This window comes from Oncorhynchus kisutch, unplaced genomic scaffold (assembly GCF_002021735.2).
Source record: "Oncorhynchus kisutch isolate 150728-3 unplaced genomic scaffold, Okis_V2 Okis09a-Okis19a_hom, whole genome shotgun sequence".
NCBI lineage: Eukaryota > Metazoa > Chordata > Actinopteri > Salmoniformes > Salmonidae > Oncorhynchus > Oncorhynchus kisutch.
The window spans coordinates 17,309,242-17,324,067 of NW_022261985.1; the positions used below are offsets into that span (position 1 = coordinate 17,309,242).

Genomic DNA, 14,826 nt, shown 5'->3' on the forward strand with positions numbered 1-14,826 from the left:
TTATAGGCCTATGGGCTACATGAGGTGTGATACTAACCTTATAGGCCTATGGGCTACATGAGGTGTGGTACTAACCTTATAGGACTATGGACTAGACTACATGAGGTGTGATACTAACCTTATAGGACTATGGACTAGACTACATGAGGTGTGATACTAACCTTATAGGACTATGGACTAGACTACATGATGTGTGATACTAACCTTATAGGCCTATGGGCTACATGAGGTGTGATACTAACCTTATAGGACTATGGACTAGACTACATGAGGTGTGATACTAACCTTATAGGCCTATGGGCTACATGAGGTGTGATACTAACCTTATAGGACTATGGGCTACATGAGGTGTGATACTAACCTTATAGGACTATGGACTAGACTACATGAGGTGTGATACTAACCTTATAGGCCTATGGGCTAGGCTACATGAGGTGTGATACTAACCTTATAGGCCTATGGGCTACATGAGGTGTGATACTAACCTTATAGGACTATGGACTAGGCTACATGAGGTGTGATACTAACCTTATAGGACTATGGACTAGACTACATGAGGTGTGATACTAACCTTATAGGACTATGGGCTAGACTACATGAGGTGTGATACTAACCTTATAGGACTATGGGCTAGGCTACATGAGGTGTGATACTAACCTTATAGGACTATGGACTAGACTACATGAGGTGTGATACTAACCTTATAGGACTATGGGCTACATGAGGTGTGGTACTAACCTTATAGGACTATGGGCTAGGCTACATGAGGTGTGATACTAACCTTATAGGACTATGGGCTAGACTACATGAGGTGTGGTACTAACCTTATAGGACTATGGGCTAGGCTACATGAGGTGTGATAGTAACCTTATAGGACTATGGGCTAGGCTACATGAGGTGTGATACTAACCTATAGGACTATGGGCTAGGCTACATGAGGTGTGATACTAACCTATAGGACTATGGGCTACATGAGGTGTGGTACTAACCTTATAGGACTATGGGCTACATGAGGTGTGATACTAACCTTATAGGACTATGGGTTAGACTACATGAGGTGTGATACTAACCTATAGGACTATGGGCTACATGAGGTGTGATACTAACCTTATAGGACTATGGGCTAGACTACATGAGGTGTGATACTAACCTATAGGACTATGGGCTAGGCTACATGAGGTGTGATACTAACCTTATAGGCCTATGGGCTACATGAGGTGTGGTACTAACCTTATAGGACTATGGACTAGACTACATGAGGTGTGATACTAACCTTATAGGACTATGGGCTAGACTACATGAGGTGTGATACTAACCTTATAGGACTATGGGCTACATGAGGTGTGATACTAACCTTATAGGACTGTGGACTACATGAGGTGTGATACTAACCTTATAGGACTATGGACTAGACTACATGAGGTGTGATACTAACCTTATAGGACTATGGGCTACATGAGGTGTGATACTAACCTTATAGGACTGTGGACTACATGAGGTGTGATACTAACCTTATAGGACTATGGGCTAGACTACATGAGGTGTGATACTAACCTTATAGGACTATGGGCTACATGAGGTGTGATACTAACCTTATAGGACTATGGGCTAGACTACATGAGGTGTGATACTAACCTATAGGACTATGGGCTAGACTACATGAGGTGTGATACTAACCTTATAGGACTATGGGCTACATGAGGTGTGATACTAACCTTATAGGACTATGGGCTACATGAGGTGTGATACTAACCTTATAGGACTATGGGCTAGGCTACATGAGGTGTGATACTAACCTATAGGACTATGGACTAGACTACATGAGGTGTGATACTAACCTTATAGGACTATGGGCTACATGAGGTGTGATACTAACCTTATAGGACTATGGGCTACATGAGGTGTGATACTAACCTTATAGGACTATGGGCTAGACTACATGAGGTGTGATACTAACCTTATAGGCCTATGGGCTAGGCTACATGAGGTGTGGTACTAACCTTATAGGACTATGGACTAGGCTACATGAGGTGTGGTACTAACCTTATAGGACTATGGGCTAGGCTACATGAGGTGTGATACTAACCTTATAGGACTATGGGCTAGGCTACATGAGGTGTGATACTAACCTATAGGACTATGGGCTAGACTACATGAGGTGTGATACTAACCTTATAGGACTATGGGCTACATGAGGTGTGATACTAACCTTATAGGACTATGGGCTACATGAGGTGTGATACTAACCTTATAGGACTATGGGCTAGACTACATGAGGTGTGATACTAACCTTATAGGCCTATGGGCTAGGCTACATGAGGTGTGGTACTAACCTTATAGGACTATGGACTAGGCTACATGAGGTGTGGTACTAACCTTATAGGACTATGGGCTAGGCTACATGAGGTGTGATACTAACCTTATAGGACTATGGGCTAGGCTACATGAGGTGTGATACTAACCTATAGGACTATGGGCTAGACTACATGAGGTGTGATACTAACCTTATAGGACTATGGGCTAGGCTACATGAGGTGTGATACTAACCTTATAGGACTATGGGCTACATGAGGTGTGTTACTAACCTTATAGGCCTATGGGCTAGACTACATGAGGTGTGATACTAACCTTATTAAAACATAATATTGTCACCCATCAGACTATTCTGGTTTTAATCTGGTCTTTACATATACCAAATAATATCTGTTCAGTGTAAATTGTTTAAAGTAGTTCTCGTGCAACTGGAGTTGTTTGGTTTGTTAAACTTTGAAATCAGTGTTGTTTGTTTGTCATGTGATGCTGTAGATCCACTCACATATCCCAGTCTGAAGTTCCTTATGGTCCACTCTGGTGATTCTGACTCCGACAGCATCTCAACACTGATCTCTCCGTAGGTCACCGGCTCATCTGTGAATGGCCAGTAGTGGTCACACTTCACCCTGCGTCTCTCGTTACACTGCGTCAGCATCACAATGATGTGGCTCTTCTGCTGCAGGATCATGTTCCAGAAGTCGTTCCTCGTCTCAGGCAGAGGACCCTGGGTAGCGATGTACTCTCTGGGTGATTTATAACCCTGTAGAGAGAGAAAACCAGGGTTATGGTTACTGTTGAGGTTCAGGTCTCAGGCAGAGGGCCCTGGGTGGTGATGTATAACCCTATAGAGGGAGAAAACCAGGGTTATGGTTACTGTTGAGGTTCAGGTCTCAGGCAGAGGACCCTGGGTGGTGATTTATAACCCTATAGAGGGAGAAAACCAGGGTTATGGTTACTGTTGAGGTTCAGGTCTCAGGCAGAGGACCCTGGGTGATGATTTATAACTGGTATGTAGTTGGTCTGTACTGGAACTTACTGGTATGTAGTTGGTATGCACTGGTACTAACTGGTATGTAGTTGGTATATACTGGTATGTAGATGGTATGTACTGGTACTAACTGGTATGTAGTTGTTAGGTACTGGTATGTAGATGATATGTACTGGTACTAACTGGTATGTAGTTGGTATGTACTGGTACTAACTGGTATGTAGATGGTATGTACTGGTACTAACTGGTATGTAGTTGGTATGTACTGGTACTAACTGGTATGTAGTTGGTATGTACTGCTACTAACTGGTATGTAGTTGGTATGTACTGGTATGTAGATGATATGTACTGGTACTAACTGGTATGTAGTCATTATATACTGGTATGTAGATGGTATGTACTGGTACTAACTGGTATGTAGTTGGTGTGTACTGGTACAAACTGGTATGTATATGGTGTGTAGTGGTATGTAGTTGGTATGTACTGGTACTAACTGGTATGTAGCTGGTGTGTAGTGGTACTAACTGGTATGTAGATGGTATGTACTGGTACTAACTGGTATGTAGTTGGTATGTACTGGTACTTACTGGTATGTAGTTGGCGTTGATGTAGTCTGATCCCTCATCGTTATGTAAATAGATCACCTTCACTCTGCTGAAGTCATCTGGGGAAAGTCATGGTTCTATTCAGTACTCATCAGTGATCTGTTTCCTGTCTGTTCCTACAGATAAACTACCATGTTAAAGCATACTGTTATATATGGCTTAGTGTCTGCTACTGTTTCCTGTCGGTCACTCACACGGCAGGATGTTGGTGTAGCGGTTCTTGGGTCTGTTGATAGGCAGGTCTGCTGCATCATGGGCAAGATCCAGACCTACGCTCTTCAGCTCCTACAACATGACAGACATATGACAGACACATGACAGACACATGACAGGCCATGAGCGACGACTCAAACACAATATCTAATCCAGCTTTAACATGATCATTAGGTCATCAGAATACTACCTCAAACTGCAGAGAGAACTTGTAGGCGGAGTCTTTGCTCATGTCTTTGAGGTACGCATCAAAGTCATCCATCTGGACAGGGCTGAAACACAACACACAGAACAGTCATCCGTCTGGACAGGGCTGAAACACAACACACAGAACAGTCATCCAGCTGGACAGGGCAGAAACACAACACACAGAACAGTCATCCGTCTGGACAGGGCTGAAACACAACACACAGAACAGTCATCCGTCTGGACAGGGCAGAAACACAACAGTCATCCATCTGGACAGGGCTGAAACACAACACGCGGAACAGTCATCCAGCTGGACAGGGCTGAAACACAACACACAAAACAGTCATCCATCTGGACAGGGCTGAAACACAACACACAGAACAGTCATCCATCTGGACAGGGCTGAAACACAACAGTCATCCATCTGGACAGGGCTGAAACACAACAGTCATCCATCTGGACAGGGCTGAAACACAACACACAGAACAGTCATCCAGCTGGACAGGGCTGAAACACAACACACAGAACAGTCATCCATCTGGACAGGGCTGAAACACAACAGTCATCCAGCTGGACAGGGCTGAAACACAACAGTCATCCGTCTGGACAGGGCTGAAACACAACACACAGAACAGTCATCCAGCTGGACAGGGCTGAAACACAACACATGGAACAGTCATCCATCTGGACAGGGCTGAAACACAACACACAGAACAGTCATCCATCTGGACAGGGCTGAAACACAACACACAGAACAGTCAACCGTCTGGACAGGGCTGAAACACAACACACAGAACAGTCATCCAGCTGGACAGGGCAGAAACACAACACACAGAACAGTCATCCGTCTGGACAGGGCTGAAACACAACACACAGAACAGTCATCCGTCTGGACAGGGCAGAAACACAACAGTCATCCATCTGGACAGGGCTGAAACACAACACGCGGAACAGTCATCCAGCTGGACAGGGCCGAAACACAACACACAAAACAGTCATCCATCTGGACAGGGCTGAAACACAACACACAGAACAGTCATCCATCTGGACAGGGCTGAAACACAACAGTCATCCATCTGGACAGGGCTGAAACACAACAGTCATCCGTCTGGACAGGGCTGAAACACAACACACAGAACAGTCATCCAGCTGGACAGGGCTGAAACACAACACACAGAACAGTCATCCATCTGGACAGGGCTGAAACACAACAGTCATCCAGCTGGACAGGGCTGAAACACAACAGTCATCCGTCTGGACAGGGCTGAAACACAACACACAGAACAGTCATCCAGCTGGACAGGGCTGAAACACAACACATGGAATAGTCATCCATCTGGACAGGGCTGAAACACAACAGTCATCCAGCTGGACAGGGCTGAAACACAACAGTCATCCGTCTGGACAGGGCTGAAACACAACACACAGAACAGTCATCCAGCTGGACAGGGCTGAAACACAACACATGGAATAGTCATCCATCTGGACAGGGCTGAAACACAACACACAGAACAGTCATCCATCTGGACAGGGCTGAAACACAACAGTCATCCATCTGGACAGGGCTGAAACACAACACACGGAACAGTCATCCAGCTGGACAGGGCCGAAACACAACACACAGAACAGTCATCCATCTGGACAGGGCTGAAACACAACAGTCATCCAGCTGGACAGGGCTGAAACACAAACACAACAGTCATCCAGCTGGACAGGGCTGAAACACAACAGTCATCCATCTGGACAGGGCTGAAACACAACAGTCATCCATCTGGACAGGGCTGAAACACAACAGTCATCCATCTGGACAGGGCTGAAACACAACACACGGAACAGTCATCCAGCTGGACAGGGCCGAAACACAACACACAGAACAGTCATCCATCTGGACAGGGCTGAAACACAACAGTCATCCAGCTGGACAGGGCTGAAACACAAACACAACAGTCATCCAGCTGGACAGGGCTGAAACACAACAGTCATCCATCTGGACAGGGCTGAAACACAACAGTCATCCATCCGGACAGGGCTGAAACACAACAGTCATCCATCTGGACAGGGCTGAAACACAACACACAGAACAGTCATCCATCTGGACAGGGCTGAAACACAACAGTCATCCAGCTGGACAGGGCTGAAACACAACACACAGAACAGTGCGCATTGGTCCGATATTTCCTACTTCTCCTCAGAAGAGGAGGAGAATTGTTACAACACCTCACACACAGATTAACACACATTAACACACACACACACATAATTAACACATTTCACACACACCCAGATTAACACACACACATGTTAACACATTTCACACACACACAGATTAACACACATCACACACCCAGATTAACACACACGGATTAACACAGTTCACACACACACAGATTAACACACTCACACACAGATTAACACAGTTCACACACACACACACACACAGATTAACACAGTTCACACACAGATTAACACAGTTCACACTCACACACAGATTAACACAGATGAACAGGTTTCCTCCCAAGCACATAGTGCAGCAGACACACAGATGGTTTCCTCCCAAGCAGCAGACACACAGATGGTTTCCTCCCAAGCACATAGTGCAGCAGACACACAGATGGTTTCCTCCCAAGCACATAGTGCAACAGACACACAGATGGTTTCCTCCCAAGCACATAGTGCAGCAGACACACAGATGGTTTCCTCCCAAGCACATAGTGCAGCAGACACACAGATGGTTTCCTCCCAAGCACATAGTGCAACAGACACACAGATGGTTTCCTCCCAAGCACATAGTGCAACAGACACACAGATGGTTTCCTCCCAAGCACATAGTGCAGCAGACACACAGATGGTTTCCTCCCAAGCACATAGTGCAGCAGACACACAGATGGTTTCCTCCCATGCAGCAGACACACAGATGGTTTCCTCCCAAGCAGCAGACACACAGATGGTTTCCTCCCAAGCACATAGTGCAGCAGACACACAGATGGTTTCCTCCCAAGCACATAGTGCAACAGACACACAGATGGTTTCCTCCCAAGCACATAGTGCAACAGACACACAGCCCTTTCCTAGTAGTTTTACCTTGTTAGCTTCCGTTTCTTTAAAGCAGTCTTGCTCCTATAACACACAGAGGGAAGAAATCCCTGATTCCACCATTTTATAATCAGACATTTAGTTCCCACCAGAAGTGATCCAACATCCAATCAAATCACTGCTTGTTGTCATTCTAGACAATAGAGGATAACCTACAGAACAGCAACATGCTCAAGTGATGTCTGTCCCAAATCCCCAACTCATAGATGATACAAACACACTTGACCAGTCCGCGCTTCCTTATTCAACCCCCACTGGACCCACATCACCACCCAACGGGCAGACAGCAAGCTGACAGAGTGCAGACAGCAAGCAGACAGCAGGCTGACAGAGGGCAGACAGCAAGCAGACAGAGTGCAGACAGCAGGGAGACAGTGGGCAGACAGAGTGCAGACAGCGGGCAGACAACGGGCAGACAGCAAGCAGACAGCAAGCAGACAGCAAGCAGACAGCAGGCAGACAGAGTGCAGACAGCAGGCAGACAGTGGGCAGACAGAGTGCAGACAACGGGCAGACAGAGTGCAGACAGCATGCAGACAGATGGCAGACGGAGTGCAGACAGCAAGCAGACAGACTGCAGACAGCATGCAGACAGATGGCAGACGGAGTGCAGACATCAAGCAGACCGACTGCAGACAGAGGGCAGACAGCAAGCAGACAGCGGGCAGACATAGTGCAGACAGCAAGCAGACAGACTGCAGACAGAGGGCAGACAGCAAGCAGACAGCGGGCAGACATAGTGCAGACAGCAAGCAGACAGACTGCAGACAGCAAGCAGACAGACTGCAGACAGAGGGCAGACAGCAAGCAGACAGCGGGCAGACATAGTGCAGACAGCAAGCAGACAGACTGCAGACAGCAAGCAGACAGACTGCAGACAGAGGGCAGACAGCAAGCAGACAGCGGGCAGACATAGTGCAGACAGCAAGCAGACAGCAAGCAGACAGAGTGCAGACAGCAAGCAGACAGCGGGCAGACAGCAAGCAGACAGATGGCAGACAGAGGGCAGACAGCAAGCAGACAGATGGCAGACAGAGGGCAGACAGCAAGCAGACAGAGTGCAGACAGAGGGCAGACAGCAAGCAGGCAACAAGCAGACAGAGTGCAGACAGAGGGCAGACAGCAAGCAGACAGCAAGCAGACAGAGGGCAGACAGAGGGCAGACAGAGGGCAGACAGCAAGCAGGCAGCAAGCAGACAGAGGGCAGACAGTAAGCAGACAGAGTGCAGACAGCAAGCAGACAGAGGGCAGACAGCAGGCAGACAGAGGGCAGACAGCAAGCAGACAGAGGGCAGACAGAGGGCAGACAGCAAGCAGACAGAGGGCAGACAGAGGGCAGACAGAGAGCAGACAGAGTGCAGACAGCAAGCAGACAGAGGGCAGACAGAGGGCAGACAGCAGGCAGACAGAGAGCAGACAGAGTGCAGACAGCGTGCAGACAGGAAGGCCAAACTGTTGCTAGTATCATGCTACAGTATGTTAGTACGTTGCCATGCCATGTTATTGAAGAGTGTGTTTTATGTGAAGGACTGTTCCAACCACAGACAGAGGATTACTAGAAAGATCTCTGATCTGAACACACTCTGATCACCTCAGGATCCTGGGACTCTTTTCTCCACCAGTTGATTGACAGTGGAAATGCAGATCATTTGTATGTGAAATGTCTGGCTACAGACTCCTTAAGTCACATCAATAAGAAAAGGGACCTTTCAGGTAGCTCGGTGTCTATGGTCAGAGGACAGCCTTTCTAACACAGGCCCCAGAACAGTTACTTACCAAGGAGGCAGAGAGGACAGCCTTTCTAACACAGGCCCCAGAACAGTTACTTACCAAGGAGGCAAAGAGGACAGCCTTTCTAACACAGGCCCCAGAACAGTTACTTACCAAGGAGTCAGAGGGACAGCCTTTCTAACACAGGCCCCAGAACAGTTACTTACCAAGGAGGCAGAGAGGACAGCCTTTCTAACACAGGCCCCAGAACAGTTACTTACCAAGGAGGCAGAGAGGACAGCCTTTCTAACACAGGCCCCAGAACAGTTACTTACCAAGGAGGCAGAGAGGACAGCCTTTCTAACACAGGCCCCAGAACAGTTACTTACCAAGGAGTCAGAGGGACAGCCTTTCTAACACAGGCCCCAGAACAGTTACTTACCAAGGAGGCAGAGAGGACAGCCTTTCTAACACAGGCCCCAGAACAGTTACTTACTAAGGAGGCAGAGAGGGCAGCCTTTCTAACACAGGCCCCAGAACAGTTACTTACTAAGGAGGCAGAGAGGGCAGCCTTTCTAACACAGGCCCCAGAACAGTTACTTACTAAGGAGTCAGAGAGGGCAGCCTTTCTAACACAGGCCCCAGAACAGTTACTTACTAAGGAGGCAGAGAGGACAGCCTTTCTAACACAGGCCCCAGAACAGTTACTTACCAAGGAGGCAGAGAGGACAGCCTTTCTAACACAGGCCCCAGAACAGTTACTTACCAAGGAGGCAGAGAGGACAGCCTTTCTAACACAGGCCCCAGAACAGTTACTTACCAAGGAGGCAGAGAGGACAGCCTTTCTAACACAGGCCCCAGAACAGTTACTTACCAAGGAGTCAGAGAGGACAGCCTTTCTAACACAGGCCCCAGAACAGTTACTTACCAAGGAGGCAGAGAGGACAGCCTTTCTAACACAGGCCCCAGAACAGTTACTTACCAAGGAGGCAGAGAGGACAGCCTTTCTAACACAGGCCCCAGAACAGTTACTTACCAAGGAGGCAGAGGGGACAGCCTTTCTAACACAGGCCCCAGAACAGTTACTTACCAAGGAGGCAGAGAGGACAGCCTTTCTAACACAGGCCCCAGAACAGTTACTTACCAAGGAGGCAGAGAGGACAGCCTTTCTAACACAGGCCCCAGAACAGTTACTTACCAAGGAGGCAGAGAGGACAGCCTTTCTAACACAGGCCCCAGAACAGTTACTTACTAAGGAGGCAGAGAGGACAGCCTTTCTAACACAGGCCCCAGAACAGTTACTTACCAAGGAGGCAGAGAGGACAGCCTTTCTAACACAGGCCCCAGAACAGTTACTTACCAAGGAGGCAGAGAGGACAGCCTTTCTAACACAGGCCCCAGAACAGTTACTTACCAAGGAGGCAGAGAGGACAGCCTTTCTAACACAGGCCCCAGAACAGTTACTTACCAAGGAGGCAGAGAGGACAGCCTTTCTAACACAGGCCCCAGAACAGTTACTTACCAAGGAGGCAGAGAGGACAGCCTTTCTAACACAGGCCCCAGAACAGTTACTTACCAAGGAGGCAGAGAGGACAGCCTTTCTAACACAGGCCCCAGAACAGTTACTTACCAAGGAGGCAGAGAGGACAGCCTTTCTAACACAGGCCCCAGAACAGTTACTTACCAAGGAGGCAGAGAGGACAGCCTTTCTAACACAGGCCCCAGAACAGTTACTTACCAAGGAGGCAGAGAGGACAGCCTTTCTAACACAGGCCCCAGAACAGTTACTTACCAAGGAGTCAGAGAGGACAGCCTTTCTAACACAGGCCCCAGAACAGTTACTTACTAAGGAGTCAGAGAGGACAGCCTTTCTAACACAGGCCCCAGAACAGTTACTTACCAAGGAGGCAGAGAGGACAGCCTTTCTAACACAGGCCCCAGAACAGTTACTTACCAAGGAGGCAGAGAGGACAGCCTTTCTAACACAGGCCCCAGAACAGTTACTTACCAAGGAGTCAGAGAGGACAGCCTTTCTAACACAGGCCCCAGAACAGTTACTTACCAAGGAGGCAGAGAGGACAGCCTTTCTAACACAGGCCCCAGAACAGTTACTTACCAAGGAGGCAGAGAGGACAGCCTTTCTAACACAGGCCCCAGAACAGTTACTTACTAAGGAGGCAGAGAGGACAGCCTTTCTAACACAGGCCCCAGAACAGTTACTTACCAAGGAGGCAGAGAGGACAGCCTTTCTAACACAGGCCCCAGAACAGTTACTTACCAAGGAGGCATAGAGGACAGCCTTTCTAACACAGGCCCCAGAACAGTTACTTACCAAGGAGGCAGAGAGGACAGCCTTTCTAACACAGGCCCCAGAACAGTTACTTACCAAGGAGGCAGAGAGGACAGCCTTTCTAACACAGGCCCCAGAACAGTTACTTACCAAGGAGGCAGAGAGGACAGCCTTTCTAACACAGGCCCCAGAACAGTTACTTACCAAGGAGGCAGAGAGGACAGCCTTTCTAACACAGGCCCCAGAACAGTTACTTACCAGGGAGGCAGAGAGGACAGCCTTTCTAACACAGGCCCCAGAACAGTTACTTACCAAGGAGGCAGAGAGGACAGCCTTTCTAACACAGGCCCCAGAACAGTTACTTACCAAGGAGGCAGAGAGGACAGCCTTTCTAACACAGGCCCCAGAACAGTTACTTACCAAGGAGGCAGAGAGGACAGCCTTTCTAACACAGGCCCCAGAACAGTTACTTACCAAGGAGGCAGAGAGGACAGCCTTTCTAACACAGGCCCCAGAACAGTTACTTACCAAGGAGGCAGAGAGGACAGCCTTTCTAACACAGGCCCCAGAACAGTTACTTACCAAGGAGGCAGAGAGGACAGCCTTTCTAACACAGGCCCCAGAACAGTTACTTACCAAGGAGGCAGAGAGGACAGCCTTTCTAACACAGGCCCCAGAACAGTTACTTACCAAGGAGGCAGAGAGGACAGCCTTTCTAACACAGGCCCCAGAACAGTTACTTACCAAGGAGTCAGAGGGGACAGCCTTTCTAACACAGGCCCCAGAACAGTTACTTACTAAGGAGGCAGAGAGGACAGCCTTTCTAACACAGGCCCCAGAACAGTTACTTACCAAGGAGTCAGAGGGACAGCCTTTCTAACACAGGCCCCAGAACAGTTACTTACCAAGGAGGCAGAGAGGACAGCCTTTCTAACACAGGCCCCAGAACAGTTACTTACCAAGGAGTCAGAGGGACAGCCTTTCTAACACAGGCCCCAGAACAGTTACTTACCAAGGAGGCAGAGAGGACAGCCTTTCTAACACAGGCCCCAGAACAGTTACTTACCAAGGAGTCAGAGGGACAGCCTTTCTAACACAGGCCCCAGAACAGTTACTTACCAAGGAGGCAGAGAGGACAGCCTTTCTAACACAGGCCCCAGAACAGTTACTTACCAAGGAGGCAGAGAGGACAGCCTTTCTAACACAGGCCCCAGAACAGTTACTTACCAAGGAGGCAGAGAGGACAGCCTTTCTAACACAGGCCCCAGAACAGTTACTTACCAAGGAGTCAGAGGGACAGCCTTTCTAACACAGGCCCCAGAACAGTTACTTACCAAGGAGGCAGAGAGGACAGCCTTTCTAACACAGGCCCCAGAACAGTTACTTACCAAGGAGTCAGAGGGACAGCCTTTCTAACACAGGCCCCAGAACAGTTACTTACCAAGGAGGCAGAGAGGACAGCCTTTCTAACACAGGCCCCAGAACAGTTACTTACCAAGGAGGCAGAGAGGACAGCCTTTCTAACACAGGCCCCAGAACAGTTACTTACCAAGGAGGCAGAGAGGACAGCCTTTCTAACACAGGCCCCAGAACAGTTACTTACTAAGGAGGCAGAGAGGACAGCCTTTCTAACACAGGCCCCAGAACAGTTACTTACCAAGGAGGCAGAGAGGACAGCCTTTCTAACACAGGCCCCAGAACAGTTACTTACCAAGGAGGCAGAGAGGACAGCCTTTCTAACACAGGCCCCAGAACAGTTACTTACCAAGGAGGCAGAGAGGACAGCCTTTCTAACACAGGCCCCAGAACAGTTACTTACCAAGGAGGCAGAGAGGACAGCCTTTCTAACACAGGCCCCAGAACAGTTACTTACCAAGGAGGCAGAGAGGACAGCCTTTCTAACACAGGCCCCAGAACAGTTACTTACCAAGGAGGCAGAGAGGACAGCCTTTCTAACACAGGCCCCAGAACAGTTACTTACTAAGGAGGCAGAGAGGACAGCCTTTCTAACACAGGCCCCAGAACAGTTACTTACTAAGGAGGCAGAGAGGACAGCCTTTCTAACACAGGCCCCAGAACAGTTACTTACCAAGGAGGCAGAGAGGACAGCCTTTCTAACACAGGCCCCAGAACAGTTACTTACTAAGGAGGCAGAGAGGGCAGCCTTTCTAACACAGGCCCCAGAACAGTTACTTACTAAGGAGGCAGAGAGGGCAGCCTTTCTAACACAGGCCCCAGAACAGTTACTTACTAAGGAGTCAGAGAGGGCAGCATTTCTAACACAGGCCCCAGAACAGTTACTTACTAAGGAGGCAGAGAGGACAGCCTTTCTAACACAGGCCCCAGAACAGTTACTTACCAAGGAGGCAGAGAGGACAGCCTTTCTAACACAGGCCCCAGAACAGTTACTTACCAAGGAGGCAGAGAGGACAGCCTTTCTAACACAGGCCCCAGAACAGTTACTTACCAAGGAGGCAGAGAGGACAGCCTTTCTAACACAGGCCCCAGAACAGTTACTTACCAAGGAGGCAGAGAGGACAGCCTTTCTAACACAGGCCCCAGAACAGTTACTTACCAAGGAGGCAGAGGGGACAGCCTTTCTAACACAGGCCCCAGAACAGTTACTTACCAAGGAGGCAGAGAGGACAGCCTTTCTAACACAGGCCCCAGAACAGTTACTTACTAAGGAGGCAGAGGGGACAGCCTTTCTAACACAGGCCCCAGAACAGTTACTTACCAAGGAGGCAGAGAGGACAGCCTTTCTAACACAGGCCCCAGAACAGTTACTTACCAAGGAGGCAGAGAGGACAGCCTTTCTAACACAGGCCCCAGAACAGTTACTTACTAAGGAGGCAGAGGGGACAGCCTTTCTAACACAGGCCCCAGAACAGTTACTTACCAAGGAGGCAGAGAGGACAGCCTTTCTAACACAGGCCCCAGAACAGTTACTTACCAAGGAGGCAGAGAGGACAGCCTTTCTAACACAGGCCCCAGAACAGTTACTTACCAAGGAGGCAGAGAGGACAGCCTTTCTAACACAGGCCCCAGAACAGTTACTTACCAAGGAGGCAGAGGGGACAGCCTTTCTAACACAGGCCCCAGAACAGTTACTTACCAAGGAGGCAGAGAGGACAGCCTTTCTAACACAGGCCCCAGAACAGTTACTTACCAAGGAGGCAGAGAGGACAGCCTTTCTAACACAGGCCCCAGAACAGTTACTTACCAAGGAGGCAGAGAGGACAGCCTTTCTAACACAGGCCCCAGAACAGTTACTTACTAAGGAGGCAGAGAGGACAGCCTTTCTAACACAGGCCCCAGAACAGTTACTTACCAAGGAGGCAGAGAGGACAGCCTTTCTAACACAGGCCCCAGAACAGTTACTTACTAAGGAGGCAGAGAGGACAGCCTTTCTAACACAGGCCCCA

At 48.8% G+C, this 14,826-nt stretch overlaps 1 protein-coding gene across 2 annotated transcripts in view; it reads right to left on the minus strand.

Moving 5' to 3' along the window:
• The window catches only part of ptpro (protein tyrosine phosphatase receptor type O), a 102,993-nt gene that overhangs the window by 12,647 nt on the left and 75,520 nt on the right, over positions 1–14,826 (minus strand). The window contains exons 18-22 of one of the 2 annotated variants that reach the window (XM_031815461.1): positions 7,390–7,425; positions 4,310–4,391; positions 4,101–4,191; positions 3,889–3,965; positions 2,816–3,073 (exon numbers count right to left, since the gene is read on the minus strand). In XM_031815461.1, coding sequence (XP_031671321.1) covers positions 2,816–3,073; positions 3,889–3,965; positions 4,101–4,191; positions 4,310–4,391; positions 7,390–7,425 — 544 coding nt within the window. The remainder of the gene's footprint in view (positions 1–2,815; positions 3,074–3,888; positions 3,966–4,100; positions 4,192–4,309; positions 4,392–7,389; positions 7,426–14,826) is intronic. The other variant, XM_031815462.1, reaches the window with a different exon arrangement.